At 40.4% G+C, this 20,215-nt stretch overlaps 1 protein-coding gene across 3 annotated transcripts in view; it reads right to left on the bottom strand.

The window, feature by feature from the left end:
• Positions 1–778: 778 nt before the first annotated feature.
• The window catches only part of LOC114697294 (cytochrome b5 reductase 4), a 60,025-nt gene continuing 40,588 nt past the window's right edge, over positions 779–20,215 (bottom strand). The window contains exons 11-16 of one of the 3 annotated variants that reach the window (XM_028875528.2): positions 12,776–12,916; positions 11,366–11,518; positions 9,486–9,636; positions 8,843–8,929; positions 4,782–4,946; positions 779–1,346 (exon numbers count right to left, since the gene is read on the bottom strand). In XM_028875528.2, the coding sequence (XP_028731361.1) occupies positions 1,292–1,346; positions 4,782–4,946; positions 8,843–8,929; positions 9,486–9,636; positions 11,366–11,518; positions 12,776–12,916 (752 nt within the window). In that variant the 3' untranslated portion in view covers positions 779–1,291. Of the gene's footprint in view, positions 1,347–4,781; positions 4,947–8,371; positions 8,524–8,842; positions 8,930–9,485; positions 9,637–11,365; positions 11,519–12,775; positions 12,917–20,215 lie in introns of those variants that run through there. The other 2 variants (XR_005092014.1, XM_028875530.2) reach the window with 2 other exon arrangements.

Raw genomic sequence — 20,215 nt, 5'->3', positions numbered from 1 at the left:
ACAAAACCATTCATGGAAACCAGGGACGCCTCCCGATGCTGCCTGTATAAACACTGCTACTGCATGGATTAGGACACAGAGTAGTGACCACCTATGCATTCAACACAGCCCTCTGAGAAGCTCTTGACATTCTCTGCTCAGTTCTGGGTCAGAAAGGATCTGAGAGCCGGGAGGGCTCCCTGCTGATCAGCCAGCTGCTGGGGAAGCAGCCAGCCTGGAAAGAACCATTGAGGACAGAATGTTCCTCCTCTTCCAAGCTGGTGTGGATGGGCTGCAGGATGAGTGATTATCTCAGGCCATGGGCTGGATGCCACACTTCAATCTTCGCTGATATCTCTGGTCTAGGCTTAGAAACAGTTGTTAGTGTTCTGGCAAGCTCTTTATACACCTACTTCCAAGTTGCAAGTGTGAAGCAAATTTCAATATTTTTTATTGGTATCTTAAGATTTTTAAAATTGTATTTATTTAGTGTCTGTGTGTGTGCAGGTGGAGAATGCCTCGCAGGAGTCAGTTCTCTTCTTCTACCATCTGGGGCTTGGGCAGTGACCTCTACTGGGGTCTTTAAACTCAGGCACATAGCACACACCTGTAATCCCAGCACCAGGAGGCAGAAGCAGGAGGATTGCTGCAGGTTTCAGGCCAGGCTGGTAAACATAGCAAATTTCAGCCCAGCTGAAGCTACAAAGTGAGACTCTCAAAAAACGAATACATAAATAAAATTCCCTTTAAGAAAGCCACTCCATTTGTTACATTTCAGCCACATGTCCAACACAGAGAATCAAAATATGAGAGAATAATTTTATTCTACTCTGTATCAATGCCATGGACACCCACAGAACTGGATCACCAATGGTTACAGCATTCCATGTTTTAAGATTAATAAGGACATACACCAACAATTCCTGAGTAAACAGTGCAGTGTAAAATTTAATCTCTATTGCTCAGAAGACATCTTGCAGCATAGAAAGTGATCAAATGATTGCTATCATGTCATAAAATACAGGTCTTTACTGCAGAACAGTGATACAACTGCAGTGGTAAGGAAAACTTGCAGTTCATAACAAAGGCTCTAGTATGCACCTGCTGCCATGATTGACGTTCCAGGTCGGGCATCAGGAGTTAAATAAGTCACAGTACAAAACTAAACCAAGTTACCTGTACTAAAGACACATGACTTCATTCCAGAAATGGAAGCCTGGTTAACCTTTCGTACATACAAAACTTCTTTTTAAAAAATCCTAGGCAATCACAAATATAAACTAGTTGAATAAAAGACAATGGCAGCTTTTCGTTATGCTGTAAAACCATGGATCTCATCAGTGGAAAAGTTAAGATCATGCAGCAATCTGAAAAACAGAAAGTGTATGGTTTTTAGGGAAAGTGTTTACAAATAGAGACATGAGATCAAAGCTTGCCAACATACCCTCCTCATTTCCTCAAGTCGTGTTTGTTTTTTAAAAACACAATGACCACATAGGAAACTTAACAATTCCTGAACAGCACTAGATAGTTAATGAGTATTCAAATTATCAAGTTTCACAAATGCCACTGAGTGTAAATGATCTGAGTCAAGATCCAATTATAACTCACTCAATGTAAAAGCAAGCCTTTGGAGACATTTGGTCTCTCTCTAAGATCCTTCTTTCTCTTCTGCTCCCCCTCTGCCACACTCTGCAGTTTATTGGCTGAAAACCAGGGGTTTTTACTGTGGACTCCCTACAGCCTTCTCTGCTGCACTCCCATGGCATTCTTCAATAGCATGGCCCTGGGGCCCTCACTCCTCACACTTGTCTAGGACTTCATCACATTCTTTCTGGCTCCTTCATACAGAGTGTTGGTACTGTAAGAGGCACAGAAGACATGGTGCCTCTCTTATGAGATGCTAGCACCCACTGGTGATCTATGTATGAAATTCTAAGAGTCTATGTCCATCATTTCTTCATTGATCAACTGAAGGACTCCAGAAAGAAAACCTGCTCTGTGGCTCTGTGGCTCTCCAGCAACATGCTCACAGACAAAAAGGCAGAATAAAGGAATATAGTTCATATAGAAAAGGCAGAATAAAGCTTTATTTTCCTTCCTTTACTCGCCAGTTTTAAGAAAGTAGGAAAACATACTGCTGAAATACACTTCAGCTTGAAAAATCCTACAAATAGAGACTGAGACCATAGAAGTGGCTGCTGAAAATAATCATTATCTCTTGAGCCCTTTCTGTGCAGAGCAGGAGCATCCACACAAAGGGCCCATGCAGCACGGGGTGAGGGCACTGCAGTCAAGTCTCTCACTCTGGGAACCCGCCCCATTTTCTAGACATGTATACTGTCTCTCACAGGCAAGGGCTTTACCGTAACCAGACAGCCTACTCATGTGAATGCCTTTAACACATCTGTTTCTCTCTGCCCTTTTCTACTTTCTCACTGCATTTTTTTTGGGGGGGGGTTGTATGTGGTGCCATGAATGACAATAATAAGCAGATTGAGCTACATCCCTATCTCCCTTCTGGTTTGTTTTGTCTTTTACAACAAGGTCTACTTAAATAGCTCAGGCTGTCCTGGCCTCCAGAATACTGGAATTACAGATGTGCACATCAATCTCAGTTCTGACTGGTGTTAGCCATCATTTGTAATAGGTCCTTTATGACCACATGGCTCTGGTCTCCACAAAACACAGACCCCCAGGTGACAGCACCTGACTCTATCTCTGGTGCTCCAAGCTATATTTCAGTCAAATCTGTCTCATCACAGGACAGTGGGAGCCTCTGAATTTGAGTCTACATATCCATGTCTTCAATGCAAGGTAGTGAGTGGATCAAAGCATGTTATTGGCCAAGGAATTCTAAATTGTTTGATTTTGTTTTTTAAAGTACAGTCTTCTAAACCTTTATTATACAAATTTCCAAGTGCTAATAAAATGCAGAGGGTATGCTTGGGATATAGTTAGTTAGCAGCTATACTGAAGGGACTGGATTTAGGCCTGCCATGGACACCAAAATTTGCATACCCTGACCACCCTCATGTAAAATGGCAGTGTATTTGTGTCCTATGTACGGACATCTCCCGGATACTTTCATTTACCTCTGGATTAGTTACAATAAATGAAAACATGTAAATGCTATATGGCTCTGCTGTGCTGCCTAGGGAGTGACGACAGCAGCTGTGCACACGTGCAGCTCCAGCACAACGTCTAGAGGATTTTAATCCATGGCTCCAAGTGGAGCTGGAGGAGATGGAGAACTGACTTCTGTGCAGCTTGTAGCAGACATGAGATGAGCTCTGGAGGTCCTAGGAAAGGATGGCAAGGAAACTGATTTTACAGAACAAAACTATGATGAAGTAAGAGCCTCTTGCCACTGTTGATATGAAAGACACATTGGCTGGGAGGCAGAAGGCAGGAGGTAGGGGGCAGAGGGCAGGGGGCAGAGGGCAGAGGCAGAGGCAGGCATATTTCTTAGTTTGAGGTCAGTCAGGGCTACATACTGAGACCTGGTCTCAAAAACAAAGAAAGACACACTCCATTAAGATTGGAATCCAAGACATCAGGGGAATGAAATGAGTCTGAACTCAAAGTCATAAGGGAGATTCTATGAAATGAAAATACTGATCTGGGTTAAGTCACTGTGACGGGCAGCTTGGTGTAGCTGTAGGTAATCTCAGGGCACCACAGGGCATGGTTAAGAGTCTGCTGAGCCTCCTAGACAGGCCAGGTCAGCATTGCAGGATTATTTTGAGGCAACATTTAGAGAAGAGCTGAGGAGATTACAGTTGCTACAGCATTTAAGAACACTACAGTCAGGACAACCTCCTCTTTAATGTGCAGATCCGGTGACTCCGGTGTGCAGAGGAGTGGCTATGATGTGTAGAAACAAAGGAACAAAAATGAGGAAGACACGGCCCCAAGCTCGAGGGGCCACCATCATGGGGAGGAGTGGAGATGTACAGGATGGGTGTGCGGATCCCTCTGTGGTCATCTTTCCACACTGAAGGTCTGATGTTTCCATCACCTAACAGTACCACTGTAGCCTACAAACTGCTCTGAGACACCTGAGCCAGAGTTCTAATGCAGTGAGAGGGTAGCACTTAGCCTTGGTTTCCTACAAAAGTAAATGGTTCTTAAAAAATCGGAGTAAGGGGTTTTTGTAAATAAATTTTGCAATAAAATAAGACTCAAATTATCTAGAAAATGTTAGGTTTATACAAAACAAATTTAAGGAGAACTCAAAATCTAAAAATTCAGTACTGGGGGCATTTAACCAAATATTTTCAAGTGTCATTTTAGAGAATCAAATTATCTAAGGTGGTTTTCATTGTGTAGTCAACTATGGGTCTTGCTCACTTATGTTGTACAATCTAACAGCTTCATTTTGACTTGCTACCTGGATGGATCACTGTATTTTATTCACCAACTTCTACACAGCTGCAGAGAATAAAGATAGAGAGCCACATTGAAATGAAAATGACTTACATTAAAGTTGGCAGAAGATGAGATTGAGAGCCCAATATCCCAAATGAGATTGTGGCACTGATCTTGGGACTGTTCATACTGACAGCCATAGGCAGAGGACAATAACTGCTGGCTGGTTTTGTTTTTTTGCTATATCTAATGCTAAGCATAATCCAGGCTCCAACCCCTGCTCCTAGTATGAAGACTGGAAACGCCACTATTTTCACAGCTATCACAGATTTTTAAGTGTACGTTGGCACGGCAGGCAGAACCAAAAGGCTTGCTGAGTGCTCTCTATGTGAGCTTCCATTGCAGACTTCAGCTCCCTGACTGTCGCTCACCTTATCCCCTCATCTGTAAACGGCGTTGGTCCACAGATGCAAAGGAAGACTCTGGAGTTCTCTAAACTTCTTTGCAAAAATTCAGAGAGAAGAGCTGGTGACACGTGTCCCTGTTTGCCATTCCATTCTGAAGAAGGTGCTGAGAGAACAAATTCAACATCAAATCTAGGACAAGAAAAGAAATAAGAGTTCTCAAAGTCTGTCATTTCAAACCCACTACTGTCTTCTATGGCTATATTTCCAATGAACCTTTCATTACAGTAACACTGCTAAGGTATAGAGTCAGAGTAAACAGGCTCTAATCTGCAGTGGATACCCATTCCTAACCTTCATTTACTAGTATGCTTTTTAAAGAAGGCTAGCCAACCAGTGGCATCATTTCTACAAGCATCTACTGAGACAATGGTGAGATACTGAGCTCCCTATGTACACAGCATACACTTATCATGCCTTTCATACTTGTCACAGAATGGTCCTTGCCTACAGTCTGGTACTCAATGAACAAAATGAAAAGGTAGCATGGGTCATTTAAGGTCACTGTGAAGGTGCTGCTGTCCTTCACTCAGAGTGGGGACAGGTCCACATCTCTTTCACATAAGAACGGATCACTGGGCTGGGTGTGCTGGGGCAATCTGCAGACAGCACAGAAATTCATAAAGTAATGCCGGGTCTTCCCTCGGGCATAAAAACAACCTGCTCTTCGTGACCCATTCCTGAGTTGCCAGGGATTCCTTTCTTTCTTGCTTGATTCCAATGGAGAACTAAGGGTGCTACCAACATCAAATGATGCTGCTGGGACAGCATTCTGTGCTGAAGACTTTGGTCAGAAAGTATTCCCAGCCTGAGACACTTTCATCTGTGACTCTTCAGTTAGGGGAATATAGAAGAACTTCTTACCATGCCCAACAGCAAGGGCTGGTTAAATAAATTATGGTATGTTCATAAGACAGAACACAATGCTGTTATCATTAAAAGTCATGGTACAATACAGGACTTCCCAGCCCACACTTCTGGCATTTTCAGCCATTCCTGGCCTTTAATAACTACATGCCAGTAGCTCCTCTTTCTCCAGCTGTAACCATCAAAAAACAAAACAAAACAAACTCTCCAGGAGCTAGAGAGACGGCTCAGCAGTTAAGAACACTTTCTGCCCTTGCAAAGGAGCCCCCTATTCTTTCCCTAGCACCTACATGGCAGTTCACAACCATCTGTTATAGTCAAAAGTTTTCTCCAGACTGCCTGGCTGTACAGTCCCTCAGCCATTTATAAAATAATCATTCAAAGGCTTAATATTATTTACAAACTTATGGCTATGGCCTATGGCTCAAGCTTCTTGCTAGCTAGCTCTTAAATCTTAAATTAACCCATTTCTATTAACCTATAAGTTGCCATGTGACTATGGCTTTACCTGTGTGCCATTACATGCTGCTTCCTAGATGGCAGAATGACGTCTCTTCTGCCTCTGCCTTTCTTCTTCCTGTCTCTCTCCTTGGATTTCCCACCTGCCTCTAAGCTACCTTGCCATAGGCCAAACAGCTCTATTTATCAACCAATCAGAGCAACACATATTCACAGCATACAGAAAGACATCCCACAGCAATCTATAACTCCAATTCTAGGGAATCTAATGGCTTTGTCTGGCCTCTTTGGGCACCAGTCATGTATGTGGTACAAGAAAAACACTCATACACATAAAATAAACAAATCTTAAAAACAGTAACAACAAAACCAATCTCCAAAAGAAGCATCCCTGAGGATGCCTCAGGTTGACAGAACATATTCTATGATCAGATACACTAAACGAGAATCACTCAGCTGCTAGGTTCAATCATAGGCAGGAGTAAAAACAAATCCTCAATACTTCAGCCTAAGCAACCAACAACCCAATTATGAAGACCAAAACAAAAACATGTTCACAGGTACACGTTCCTTCATAACAGTTAATCGAAATTAACTCTTATTAACAGGTTAAAGTATAATGTCTGGACATTAAAATAAATTTCTTAAATTTTATAAAATTTCTTTTTAAGGAACCTAACAATACTTCTGTCAAAAATTTACTAGAAACATTTATTTATTTTAAAGCCTACCCATGTCTGTTTAAAATCTTTTAAACGTTTGGGAAAACAAAGGTTCTAATAAGGCAAACCATTCTCTCCTTTATAGAGGGCCCATTCTAACCCATTCTAACCACTCCAGAGAGGGCTCCGCCGTCCCCAGAGCATTTACATGGTCTCCAAACCTCACAGCTGTGGGGTGAAGCAAGCAGGCAGGGCCACTGTTTGGATCTGAAGATAAAGGCACAGGCAACGATGCTAAGCAATTTTTAAAGAAGAGTTCAAGTGATCAGGTTTATATTTAATTAATTTTTAAAAAATTATTTATTTGTTTTGTTTGTTTTTCGAGACAGGGTTTCTCTATGTGGCCCTGGCTGTCCTGGAACTCACTCTGTAGACCAAGCTGGCCTTGACTCAGAGATCCACCTGTTTCTGCCTCCCAAGTGCTGGGATTAAAGGCATGCACCACCACCTCCTGGCTTAAGATTTGTTTTTTATTGTATATGAATGAGTGTTTAGACTGCATGTACCTCCATCCATCAGGTGAGTGTGGTGCTGTGGAGGTCAGAAGAGGCACTGGATCCCTGGAATTGGAGTTACGGATGGTTGTGAGCTGCCATGTGAGTGTTCTACAACAGCAACAAGGGCTCTCACTCACTGAGCCAGCTCTCCATGTGAGTGTTCTACAACAGTAACAAGGGCTCTCACTCACTGAGCCAGCTCTCCATGTGAGTGTTCTACAACAGCAACAAGGGCTCTCACTCACTGAGCCAGCTCTCCATGAGTGTTCTACAACAGCAACAAGGGCTCTCACTCACTGAGCCAGCTCTCCATGTGAGTGTTCTACAACAGCAACAAGGGCTCTCACTCACTGAGCCAGCTCTCCATGTGAGTGTTCTACAGCAGTAACAAGGGCTCTCACTCACTGAGCCAGCTCTCCATGAGTGTTCTACAACAGTAACAAGGGCTCTCACTCACTGAGCCAGCTCTCCATGTGAGTGTTCTACAACAGTAACAAGGGCTCTCACTCACTGAGCCAGCTCTCCATGAGTGTTCTACAACAGCAACAAGGGCTCTCACTCACTGAGCCAGCTCTCCTGCCCCTGAAGCAGGAAGGTTTAAAGCTGAGGACATGGGAACTAGGGTTTGGTCTGCAGGCTTCCCAGTCAGTGTTTACCAGTGTGAAAGCTTGGAATTTGGTTATCTGTATTTCTTGAGTTCATTCTTAGCTGCCTGCCCAGAACAAATATGTCCAGGTAGAGGCTTTAGCCAGGTTAAGAACAGTAGTGCTTCAAGGCTAAGCATGTTCAAGTCACAGCCTTAGCTTATGAGCCATTCATTCAAGGAGACAGAGGACTGTGGGAAGCAATAGAGAGCAGAGCAAAGAGTCCCACAACATTACCTATGTATTATCCACTATTACAGTCAAGGACCTGAATCCCCAGCCCAAGGGATGGTGGCGCTAAGGGCATTCAGGCTTTTCCAGGACTGGAAACTTGACTTTTACAACACTCTATGAACATAAATAATCACCTCAGATATTCTGTGCAACTTAGGAAGTCCTGACATTCTGAGAAATAGATGACTGTAGAAATGCTTTAGAAAGTATGGTGGCCCGTGTAGCTCAATGTTCTTGAATCTGTACTGCTTGCAGCTGCTGCCTGTGCCATGCTGTTTCCTTCTTTCTGTAAGGACACAAGCTCCTGCTGTGCTACTGTTTCTCCTTGAGTTCAGCTTGACAAGATCGCTTTCTACTGACAATACCACATCAAAAGAAAACACATGACAGGGCTGTAATGCCCATTAACTCAGTCAACTCAAAATGAAGACCGCCGCTGAAAATGGCGAGCAAGGCCTCTCCTGTACAGGCACAGATGTGGCTTCCTAGAGGACCCAAGACTCCACAGCAGTTGGCCATGCTCAACCAGGCTCCAGCGACTGCACACTTTCTTCAACTGCCCCAGTCTATAGGAAAATTTAAACCTGAGTTAACAGGTTCAATACCTTTTATCTTTAAGTGCTAATTTCTCTAGTTGGCATCTCCAGATTATATCGTCCTCTGTTTTATTGAAGAACATCAACTTTACTTTCCTTAAAAAGAAAAAAGGAAACCTTATTTTACGTAAGTCACTATTACATTTAAAAACATGCACAAGTGGAAATGAACTTTGTGAATGCTTTTAGGTAGTCCAAATTATAAACTATGAAATGAGATAGAAGAACCAGTAATGTGGTCAGCAGGAGAGGAGGAGGCAGAATAACAAACGACAGTAGGGCTATGAGAGCAAGTGAACTAACTGTCCATTACAATGAATGTCTTGCACTGGTGAACTGCCCATATACAATGAATGCCTTGCACTGGTGAACTACCCATATACAGTGAATGCCTTGCACTGGTGAACTGCCCATATACAATGAATGCCTTGCACTAGTGAACTGCCCATATACAGTGAATGCCTTGTACTGGTGAACTGCCCACATACAATGAATGCCTTGTACTGGTGAACTGCCCACATACAATGAATGCCTTGCACTGGTGAACTGCCCACATACAATGAATGCCTTGCACTGGTGAACTGCCCATATACAATGAATGCCATGCACTAAGAAGCCCCCAAATAACAGTCATCAGAAAGAAGGGACATACCTGAGGCTAGACATGGAAGTCAAAGCGTAATTCAGTACATAAACCATTGGTGTGAAGCCTGTTCCAGCTGCCAACAAAAAGAGATCTTCTACATCCTGGAGTTTAGATACTTCAAAATTGCCCTCCGGACTGCTTACAGAAACAAAATCTCCTAAACAAACAAATGAAATAAACAAAATCAGAAAACAAAACAACACAAAATAGCTAGAAGGGAAACGGGGACGGAGCACTGGCGAGTGACAGGATGGCTATTCGACCTGTGAATACCACATCAGTCTACAGAGTTCGAGAGGAGTTTCAGAGGCCATCATCAGACATCCAAATATGCTGGGATTCTATCACCATAGTCAGACTAATGAGCAATTAATACAAGGTAGGTAGAGAATAGATACCTGCTATTTACACACTGGTTAGTAACCACAGGGCCAAGCTTAGCAGGAGAGAGACCGGAAACAAATGTATTCTAAAGCTGTACATTGGTAGTGGCATAACTCCTCCACTAAAATTTGAAAAGACCTATCAGCTGACACAGAAAGAGCCTTATGAGCTTAACTCCCATGAAAACAGCAAGACCATAAACCAACTGTACTTGGGCAGTTGTAAAATGAGTGTCCAGTTTCTGTGGTGATAAGTTGACAGGACTGTACATCCCCCTCATGGAAAAACTGTACATGCCCCTCACAGAAGAATATCACCACCAGGGGTACAAACAGAAATCTCCAATGTAACTTGAAAAATAAAAAAAACAAAACTGTTCATTTGAAGTTATTTCAAATACTGTATCTTAAAATGTTTGGGTCTTAGAATTTCTTTGGCTTTCCATCACAAAATAGTAATAATAGTACTAAGGGACAATCACACTATAGGATTTCTAAGTTGACCTTCAGAAGTAACATTAAGACCTCAGGGACAGGCTGCACTGCTGTCCCAGTGTGAGCTGATGCTGACAGAGAAAGAGGAAGGACATTTTTGCCATTAAGGCAAAAGGAATCAAAAGGAGATAGAGAAACATGAGAAAACACAGAGAAATGGTTAGGAACAAGAAGGAAAGTGTTTGCATCTTCAGAGACATTAGAATCTGTTATCCAGTCTTGCTGGCTCTATTTCCTGATAGCTTAGCATGTGCCAACTGTCATGCTAGGTCTTGGAAATAAGACAATTGCTACCTATGAATGTCAAGTCTTACAAACAAGCTGTGTGCTTACTCTTACAACAGAGCGTGAGCCACTGTTAGCAAGTGATTCAGAGAAGGAGGGCTTCATACTGGAAGTGCCATTCTGTTGACTCTTTAGAAGAAGGAATACAACAAAGAAAAGGCTGATGGGCATTCGAGATGAGAGTCCTAGAGGAACCCATGAACGAGGATAACAAAGTGAGGCTGCAGGGAACACAAAATCTAGAGCCTAGCAGTCTTGTAAGCCTTGCAGGGGAGCTGAGCAGAACAGGTAAAGAGGATCCACCACCAGAGGCTTCAAAGTGGGGAGCAGCAAAAGTAAGTCTCTCCTCAGAAGCGCTTGGAGAAGTTACTGGAAAATGCAGATGAAGAGAAAGACACCAGTTAGAGCCATGTGAGAGATCAGTTAGAGGACAAAACAAAGGATGGAGGCTTGCTTTCAGAGCACAGGGTTGGGAGGAAGGACGACATCAAACTTTGTGGCTGACTGGATTGGGGGAATGAGCAAATCTCCAGAGCAGGGCAGAGATGAACAGAGATGCTGCAGATAATGAAGATAGAGGACGTGGAGCACCAGACGAAGAGAAGATGACATCCACTGCAGACATGCTGAGTTTAAGATACAGAATAGACTCCCACAGGAGCTAACAGAGGGTCTCTGATCCACTCTATAGTACAAACAAGGCTACAAATCAACATTACTAACCAATCTGAAGACGATCAAGTTCTGGTGTGAAGAGTCCATCAGGATAGATTTTGATCAAAAAGTAGATGTATTTATTTGGGGGAAGAACTGGTTCTTTAAAGTCTGAGAGTAAGGACTCAGACACGGGTGTGTATGGCTTTACTATTTCTGCACCTGGAAAAAAATCAAAACAAAGAAAAGTGTAATACTTTTTAAAAGCTCTTAATGAAGATAAAACAAAAATTTTATGTTATCAGTGTGTGTTTAAAATTAATGCGTATATACCTCCAACAAGATGCTCCGTATCCATGTTTCAATTCAAGGCTAGAATTTTAACAAACCAATGCTTAACCACTGTACAGACAATCTTTTTAAAACTAAGTATGATCTATAATAGTGAATCTAGGTAGACATAAAAGGTTTGTAACGAGCCACAATAAAATGGCATCAAAAATTTTCCATGGAAGTGTTAATAATAAAGACAGAACAATTCCAAATATAAGCCACATATTTAGCAACAATTAGTGGTCACCAATGAGATCACTAGGGAAAGAAAGGGAGGCATTTCACTTTTAATTTTACATATTTTGAATTGTATAATGTTCTAAAATTATTATTTTGGTACCTGAATGAAAGGAACGATAACCCAATTATATCATGGGATGTGTTATTTTTTAAAAGTAAAATGAAAATAAATTATATTGATTTAACCAAATTCTAAAGAAAAGAATCACCAAACATTTGAAAGACCAAAATTTCACACATGACTCTAATTTCTTCATATGTAACTTAAAGCTCATGGGTTAAGGACTATGCTAAGGAAGATAGCAGCTCATGAATGGCAATCGGCATTAGTGATGATGAAGAGAAAAACCTAACAGTACTATCAGGAAACATCACCTACACCAAATGCCAGCAGGGAGTCTACAAATGGACCGTGCAAACACAGACTGAAGTAAGGATTCTGCAGCTTCAAGAGGCCAAGATATGTTGGCTATCAGTAATAATTGGGGTAAGTGAAATAAGTAAATGAAGATATTTAGGATGAAATAAGGGAGAAAGAATCCACACAGCAAGGAACACAGTTTTGAACATCTTGACCTGGCAGCATACATAAGGAAATCATGTGTAATTATTCTATAGACTCAATCTCATAAGTGGTGCAGCCCCTAGGAGACAGCAAAGACACATGTCTGTTTCTCGTGGTACTCCCTGTGGTACTCTTGTGGAGGACCATGGTATGCTCACTCCCTCTTGCCCACTGCAGGCAATCTGCTCCAGGTTATCAGTAGCAAAGACAGTCCTGACACTCCTGTATCCACAAACCCAGAGGCTTTCTGACATTAAAGCCAGGTGCCCAGAAAGGCCAGTAACTTAAATGACTGTACAAAAGAACATGTTCCCCATCCCACTCCAGCCTAATTCCCTTACCTGTGACACTGAGCTTGAGGTAAACATGTTGCCCAACTGGCACCTGAAGGTGAGTACTTGGAGGCAGCATCAGACAGAAAAGCCTTGTATCATGAGTAACATCTTCCTTGGAAATTAACTGGCACTTTCTGTAGTACAAGCCTGGAAGGCAATACAACTAGGTCACTAAGTGAAAACCCACACACTCCACTCTGCTCTTTCAGAATTTCAGTTTCATTAAAATGCCTACACAGCTCTAAAATTCATTAACTTTACAAGGCTATTCTTATTTCATTTTCTAAGATAGTTTATAAAGGATATAAACACATCTATAATTTGAAAAAAGGAGAATATAATAATTTAACAAAATGAGTATTTTTTCTTCATTCCTGTAACAGCACATTAAAAACATATCTCAAGAAATTAAAATCTGTTTTCTTCTAATACTTGTTTTCTAAATAATTCTGTATTTCAGGCTTTATATTTACAACGATATTAATTGTACATATGAAAAATATTTGATAAAGATGGTCACATTCTAAAGTCTTTTCTTTCCCAATGAAAAAGATTTGAGAGTTATGTACTTGGAATTTAACAGTACTATCACTGTCAAGTAAGTTTAGCAACACACTCTGATGAAAGAAAGAAAAATATGTCATTCTATGCTTGTGTATATGAATTGTACATACACATGAATCATAAAACATCCTGTCTAAATAATTAAATAAAAGATAACCTTTTACTAAGTGACAGATGAAGACATATATTGATTTCAGTAAAAGGAATCAAGCATTTCTATACTGGAAATATTTTAATAGCCACGCTTCCAAAATAGTTTATACTACACAAAACAATTAACATTTATTAGGATTAGTTACAGAAATTCTAAAACACTGTCATTTATAAATTCTCTTTTGACTATAAAGAGTATACCCCCAAAGACTCACAATGGCTTATCTCCTCTCAGAAAATAGTATTTACAGAAATAGAATTGATTAGTAATACATTCATTCTAATTTTTTTTCTCTCTTTCACTCTGTCTTATATAATAGTATGTAACTTGGTGCAGAAAAATTTATTCCAGATCACAGGAAGTGAAGGGCCTCCAAACTAGCAATCAATGTCTAATGGAAAACTAGAATTCATACACAACAGTGGTTCTCAACCTGTGGGTCATGACCCTTTATGGGTTGAATGATCCTTTCACAGGGGTCACCTAAGGCCATTGGAAAACACAGACATTTATATTACAATTCATAACAGTAGCAAAGTTACAGTTATGAAGTAGCAATGAAAATAATTTTATAGTTAAAGGTCACCACAATATGAGGAACTGTATTAAAGGGTCACAGCATTAGAAAGGTTGAGAAACACTGCTATAGATATTTCTTGGGCCCCATATTGAGAATACAACCAAAAACTCAGTTGCTATATGTCCAAACAGTAAAAAATTGTACATAAGCCAAAAACTGTCACATGTAATGTGTTCTGTATTGCCTCTTGAAAACATATCACACATTGAGATAGCCGAGGCCTATAGCCCAGCTCTCCCCTCTTTTCTTTCTTTATCCTCACCTGACACATGTAAGGTTTATACAGGGATGGATGAATGAACCCAGATGTTCAAACTCATCCAAGTTCTTCCATCAACAGTCCCGGGTACTCCTTGGATACAACTAGATTTGGACCACTGGGCAGGGAATTTTGAGGTTTCAGGTCCTGGGAGAATGGTGTTGAAGAACAGAAGGCAAAGTCCAGGTACATACATCCTATCCTTGTACATTCCTGCTGTGGGATGTCTTTCTGTATGCTGTGAATATGTGTGGCTCCCATTGGATAATAATTAAGCTGTTTTGGCCTATGGCAAGAAAGCTTACAGCCAGGCAGGAAATCCAAGCAGAGATACAGAGAGAAAGGCAGAGTCAGGAGAGACGCCAGCCCGCCACCGAAGGACCAACATGATGTCAGCAGACCGGTAACTCCATGGCCACATGGCAACATACAGATTTATAGAAATGGGTTAATTCAAGATGAAAGAGCTAGCTAGCAAGAAGCTTGAGTCATAGGCCATACAGTTTATAATTAATATTAAGCCTCTGAGTGATTATTTTATAAGCAGTTGTGGGACCACAGGTTGGAGAGATTCATCTGGACCTTGGGCCAGGTAGGACCGAAGAAACTTCTGGCTACACATGCCTCCTATGTGGGGAAGGTGTAACTAACTGGAAAACAGCCTTATGCACTCCTCAAATGAGGAACCCTGGGCAGGTGTCTTCCTTTCTTGCCTATCCTAAGGGCCACAGTTCTTCCATCTAATTATGTATTATGTATAGCACATGTTATCTTGACTTTACTGATGGATGGAAACTACTCATCTTTTGACTTGCCAATTTCTACACTTACCACAATGGATTTGCTAAAGTAAGTACCCCTTTCTTCAACTGTACTTAACCCACTAGGGAATCTAGGTTACTGTGACGTACAGACTTCTCACATTAAGAGCATGGATACAGAATCCTTACCATTCAACACTACTGAGATAATTGCATCATTTAACCTACAAACTGCAGGCTTAGTTTCACATGACCTTTCTCAACATAGGTCCCACAACTTTAAAAAAAATTAAGACTTTATCTTGCATTAGTCCTGTGGGCCAGACAGGATGAACAGCATGGAGCTGTGGTGCAGGGAGATGGATGTAGACCAGACAGTACAAACTGCTGTGGGGACAACAGCATTCTCACCTGTCAAGCTTTTGGCTTTGTGAGAATAGATGATAACTTAAGAAAATGAGCAGCTGAAATTAATACAAGATGGTAACACAAAAAACTTCTGTTCTAAGTACCTAACCTTTTTTTAAAATAAAATGCATATAATGTTGGCATACTCAAGGTAACACTGAAACACTGAGGTAAGATAATTGAAGAATATATATATACATATATATGTATATATATTTATGTGTGTATGTATATACATGTATGTATATATGTATATATATATATAATTTTGCCTAATATTGAAAAAAGTTGTATTTTTCATTCTGAAAAACTAGGATTTCACAAGCTAAGCCAGAAAACACTGGAGAGTCTCCAATAGAGGAAGAACAGAGCAGCTTTGGACTGAGGGTCTGCACTGCCCCGGTCAGGCCAGCTTCTCACCCTTGGCATACTTTTAAACCACGAGGCCAATCTTATTTTCCCGCTGGAAACAGAGCCCAATATAAGTTTAAAAGTCACAGGGCTTCTGGTGAAGATGGGAGACATGAGATGGGACATGAATAGGCCTTTGCAAGACACTCGAGGACCAGAGCAGATGATTTAGTGTCTTTCCAGTCAGTGTAACAGGTGCAGATGTACAGATTATCCCTCCAACCCCTGCGACTTCATACTGTTCTGAACACATTTTCCCAAAGCATTCTTTGTTGTTGTCTACATATTTTCTCATCTCCTAATTTACAATCTTTAATCATTCATTCCTAATAAGAATTTCTTGAACCAATGTACGTCTCCCAAGTTAGACATTTAAAAATGTAGTTTATAGGAAATAACCCAAAATATACTAACATAAGCTATTTTAAAATATACAGATATAAGTGCCTAAACAAGTCCATGTCCAAACACCCATATCCTACACATCCAGCACAGCACACTCCTGTTAGAAATTGTCACCGCTCTACACCAGTGGTCAGCCTAGCTTCACCTTGCTCTGTCTGTTTCTAAGGCAGTAACCAATGGGCAGTGAGACTGACTGCAGTCAAAATGTTCTGAACATATGAGAACAAACTACTCAACACATGTCGAGACTAATAAAATAACTCATTCATGAGGTCATTAGCATTTTATTACATACTGAAGAAACAAAATCTGAAGTCTTATATACTTTAAAAAGAATTAAATTGCTGAATGTATTCTGCTGTTCATTATTCAGCCTTTCCACTAATTTTGAAAAGGCTTCATTTAACTTCTTGCATTATAGTGTTATTATTCTAAATCAAATCATTCACAAATAATATGAATATAAACACAATGTATCTTCAAGCACTAAGAATGACAAATGTTATAGGCATATATCTATTTATACATTGGGGTAAAACATGATGAAACCAAAGGATCAAGAGAGTGAGAATTTTCTTAAATGATTTTCAAATTTCCTCTTTGTTTTAACTAGTATTGTTAAAAATATATTCCTGTCTGGTTTTCTAAATGTTGGTGACAAACCAGATCTTAAAAAATACTCCTAAAGCCTATTAAATATTTTACTACTGCAAATGGATGGAGGGAATTGCTTCCTTCAGCTATGGCATTAGCTTTAAATCCTGGCTCTAAACCTCGGGAAAATCTTTCTCAAAGGCTAGATCCAACAGAACTTCAGAGAACAGAGTCTGTGGCAAGACTGTTACTAATCTGAGTCCTTCGATGCCTTCCCACGCCAACACTGTTTTACTGAAGGGCCTAAGTCATTTCAGTCCTAACCATTTAAACTGTTTTACACTGGAACACAGCAGGAATTTCTTACTTATAACCTCATTGGTTTGTATTGTTCTGATTTCAGAGTCAGGTAATTCTCATGGAAAGGGAAGCAGGTTAGCAAGATGCCAGCGCATATCCAAGTTACCTTGTAAACAACAGCTTTTCACCAGATAAGTGAAACAGGGTGAAACGCTTCCTGCTGCTCACAGAATTTACTCATTTCTAGTCATTACAAATGTTTTCCAAGGTGACAGAGACGCATGGCCACACAGGAAAGGGCTGGGGAGGTGACAGTGGCTCTTGCTACAGCTGCAGAGCCCAGGCCCCACAGGACACCTGAGAGACGACCGCTCACCATATCCCAGAAAACATTCTTACAGGTGTATACTCCTTTGTACACACGTGTCAGCAGCTAAGAAGCCCTGGTGAAACTAACAGTAAACATTAGCAATTGCATATAATCGAATCTGACCTTAATTTAAGGTAGGTGTGTGTGTGTATGTCTAGTACATAGGTATGTGTTAACCTAAAGGCTCACACGTGGCTGTTGACATTTCAAAATTATGACATGATTAAAAAATATTTTCTCTTAAGACCAAATTTCTGGGTTGTTTATTAACAGATCTTTAAAACCTCCCTTATCTGGTGATCAAAGTCTGTATTACAGGAAAAGGCAAATAAATAAAACATGAGATTAGGACTATAAAAAGCAATGGTCCTCAATGTGTCCATGCATGCATACAGGCACATACATGTGCACAAACATACATACAACTATTCATTCATAATCTTCATTCTGGGGACAAAAGTGTAGTCAGAAGCACCACACAATATGAAAAACATTAACAACTGCATCTGGAGCAAAGGTAAACAATGGATAGTTTCCATTTTCTGATTCAGATGTTTGACTGTATCGGAAGCTTTGATAGCAATGAAGATTTGCCCTGAGAACACACTGTACTATAGGTTTTCAACTTACACAACTGTTTTCAAACTAAAATTCTTTTACCTAAGAAATATTCTAATCTTAAAAAGTCAATAATGCACATCAAAAAACTAGGAACCATGTGGTGGTTGCCTTATAAATGCAAGGTGGACTGAGAGAAAGTCAATAATATATTGGCGAGATAAAAATTCAGTTTCACTACAGTTTAGGTCATGATTTAAAGGAAAGGAAAAATTGTCTTTGCTCATTTGTCAAAGAAAATGGTTGCCTAAACATTGAGCTATTTCCAAAGCAGGAAATCTACTGTGCGCCACTCCAGCTCCAATGTCATGCAAGAACATGGCTGAAGTTTTCCTGCTTGATTCTCCTTTCTTTTCTTTTTTTAAATTCAAGCTTTCTTTTTTAATGGTGGCTCAGAACTAAAAGAAACTTATAGCAGAGAAAAAAGAGTTCACAGAAAGTCTCAGGAAATTACAGGGAAAAAACAGTTCAATGACTGTCATTCTATCTTCAAATGGAGGTCAGCCTTGGTTTTCAGAATCATTGATTTTTGACTAGGCTTTTATCTGGCTGGCTAGGACTTTTCAATCACTAGGTAGTCAGATAATCCTGGACAACAGGCTTCATTCTCTTAGTACTCTTTTCTCTTGGCAGTGTCCGATTCCGATTCTCTGCTGGGTTGCTGGATCATGCCATATCTTCTGTGATCTTTTCCTACCTAATTCCAGAAAGGCTCACATCACACCTCCTGCTATGACAAAATCAAGTTGTTTTAAACTGTTCCACATAATGCTAAAATTTTCCCCCTATAACCTGAACAATGCCTGGCACAAAAGAGCCAGTAAGTATGTGCAGCTTTCCACCAAACATCCCCGAAGATTGTTGCTTTTGCGAAAGCTATGGATCCCACTTTCAAGTCCGCCTTCTTCAGGCAGTCACTCAAGATCAAATTCACCTATCTGCTTACTTAGGCTCCCTTAAAGTATGCTGTGCTTGAACTACATAATTCACCCTTGTTGGCTTGTTTTTCCATAGGAGTCTATCTCATTTTATGTTTGTATATGTTCTTGTTCCTTCCTGGGGATATAATTTCTGCTTCTGCTTCACAGCACAGTGTCTAAATCAGCCTTCAACATAGGATTATCACTCAAAAAAACAGGACATCTACTACAAACACATTACCCACAAACATAAATTTGTAATTGAGAAATAATAAAGAAGATACTGGCTTTTGCCTTCAGTTTCTGACACAGAGCTCCTACAGCTCTAGTTCTTAAAGTCTTTGTAATTTCCTAAGTGATGGGTATGTCTGAGATAGAATTCAAAATCACTCAGAATGTCCAGTGTGATAGGATCTCTTGTTCTAAGGAGTCAACCTTTAGTAGATGCTGTACAGACTTTGAATGTTGAGGCCTGAATGTTGAACTGATAACAATGGCCAATGATGTAGCTCATCACACTAAATGGAGTCTCTCCAGGAACCCCAAAGACAGAGTTTGGAAAGCCTAAAGATTGCTGGACACATGGGATGCCCAGAGAGGGGCACAGCTACAGACAGCATAGAAGCTCCACACCTCTTTTTACAAGCCTCTGGGTCCTTTAGAATAAATGCATAAATATAAACGCTTGTCTGAGTTCTGCGAAACACTCTAGCACTTTTTTTTTTAATCCAAGGTGGGGCTAATGAAAATCTAATGTCAGTTTGTTAAGTACAGAATCTGGGAACTATGATGGGCACCTGAAGTTTGGGAAGTTTGTTTGACATGCCCTTAAACTGTGGGGTCTGCACTAGCTCCATTTAGTGTCAGAATTGATTTAGATTCTAGGATACTCAATTGGAGTCACTAGGTAATCGGTTGTTGGTAGGGACAAATTCCCATACATTTTTAGTTCTGTGTTGAACAATGAGAGTGAAAAAAGATTAATTTGACTTTCCTAGGCTTATTAAAATTATTTCCATAGTAATAATTTTAAAAATTAAAAGATGGTTAGTTGAATACAAGGAGTAACCATCCAAACCCACTAAATGATTGCCATAGACTT

Source organism: Peromyscus leucopus, chromosome 7, assembly GCF_004664715.2.
Source record: "Peromyscus leucopus breed LL Stock chromosome 7, UCI_PerLeu_2.1, whole genome shotgun sequence".
Lineage (NCBI taxonomy): Eukaryota > Metazoa > Chordata > Mammalia > Rodentia > Cricetidae > Peromyscus > Peromyscus leucopus.
Note: the sequence above shows the minus strand (reverse complement) of the source record. Positions and strands in the feature narration are given on the sequence as shown.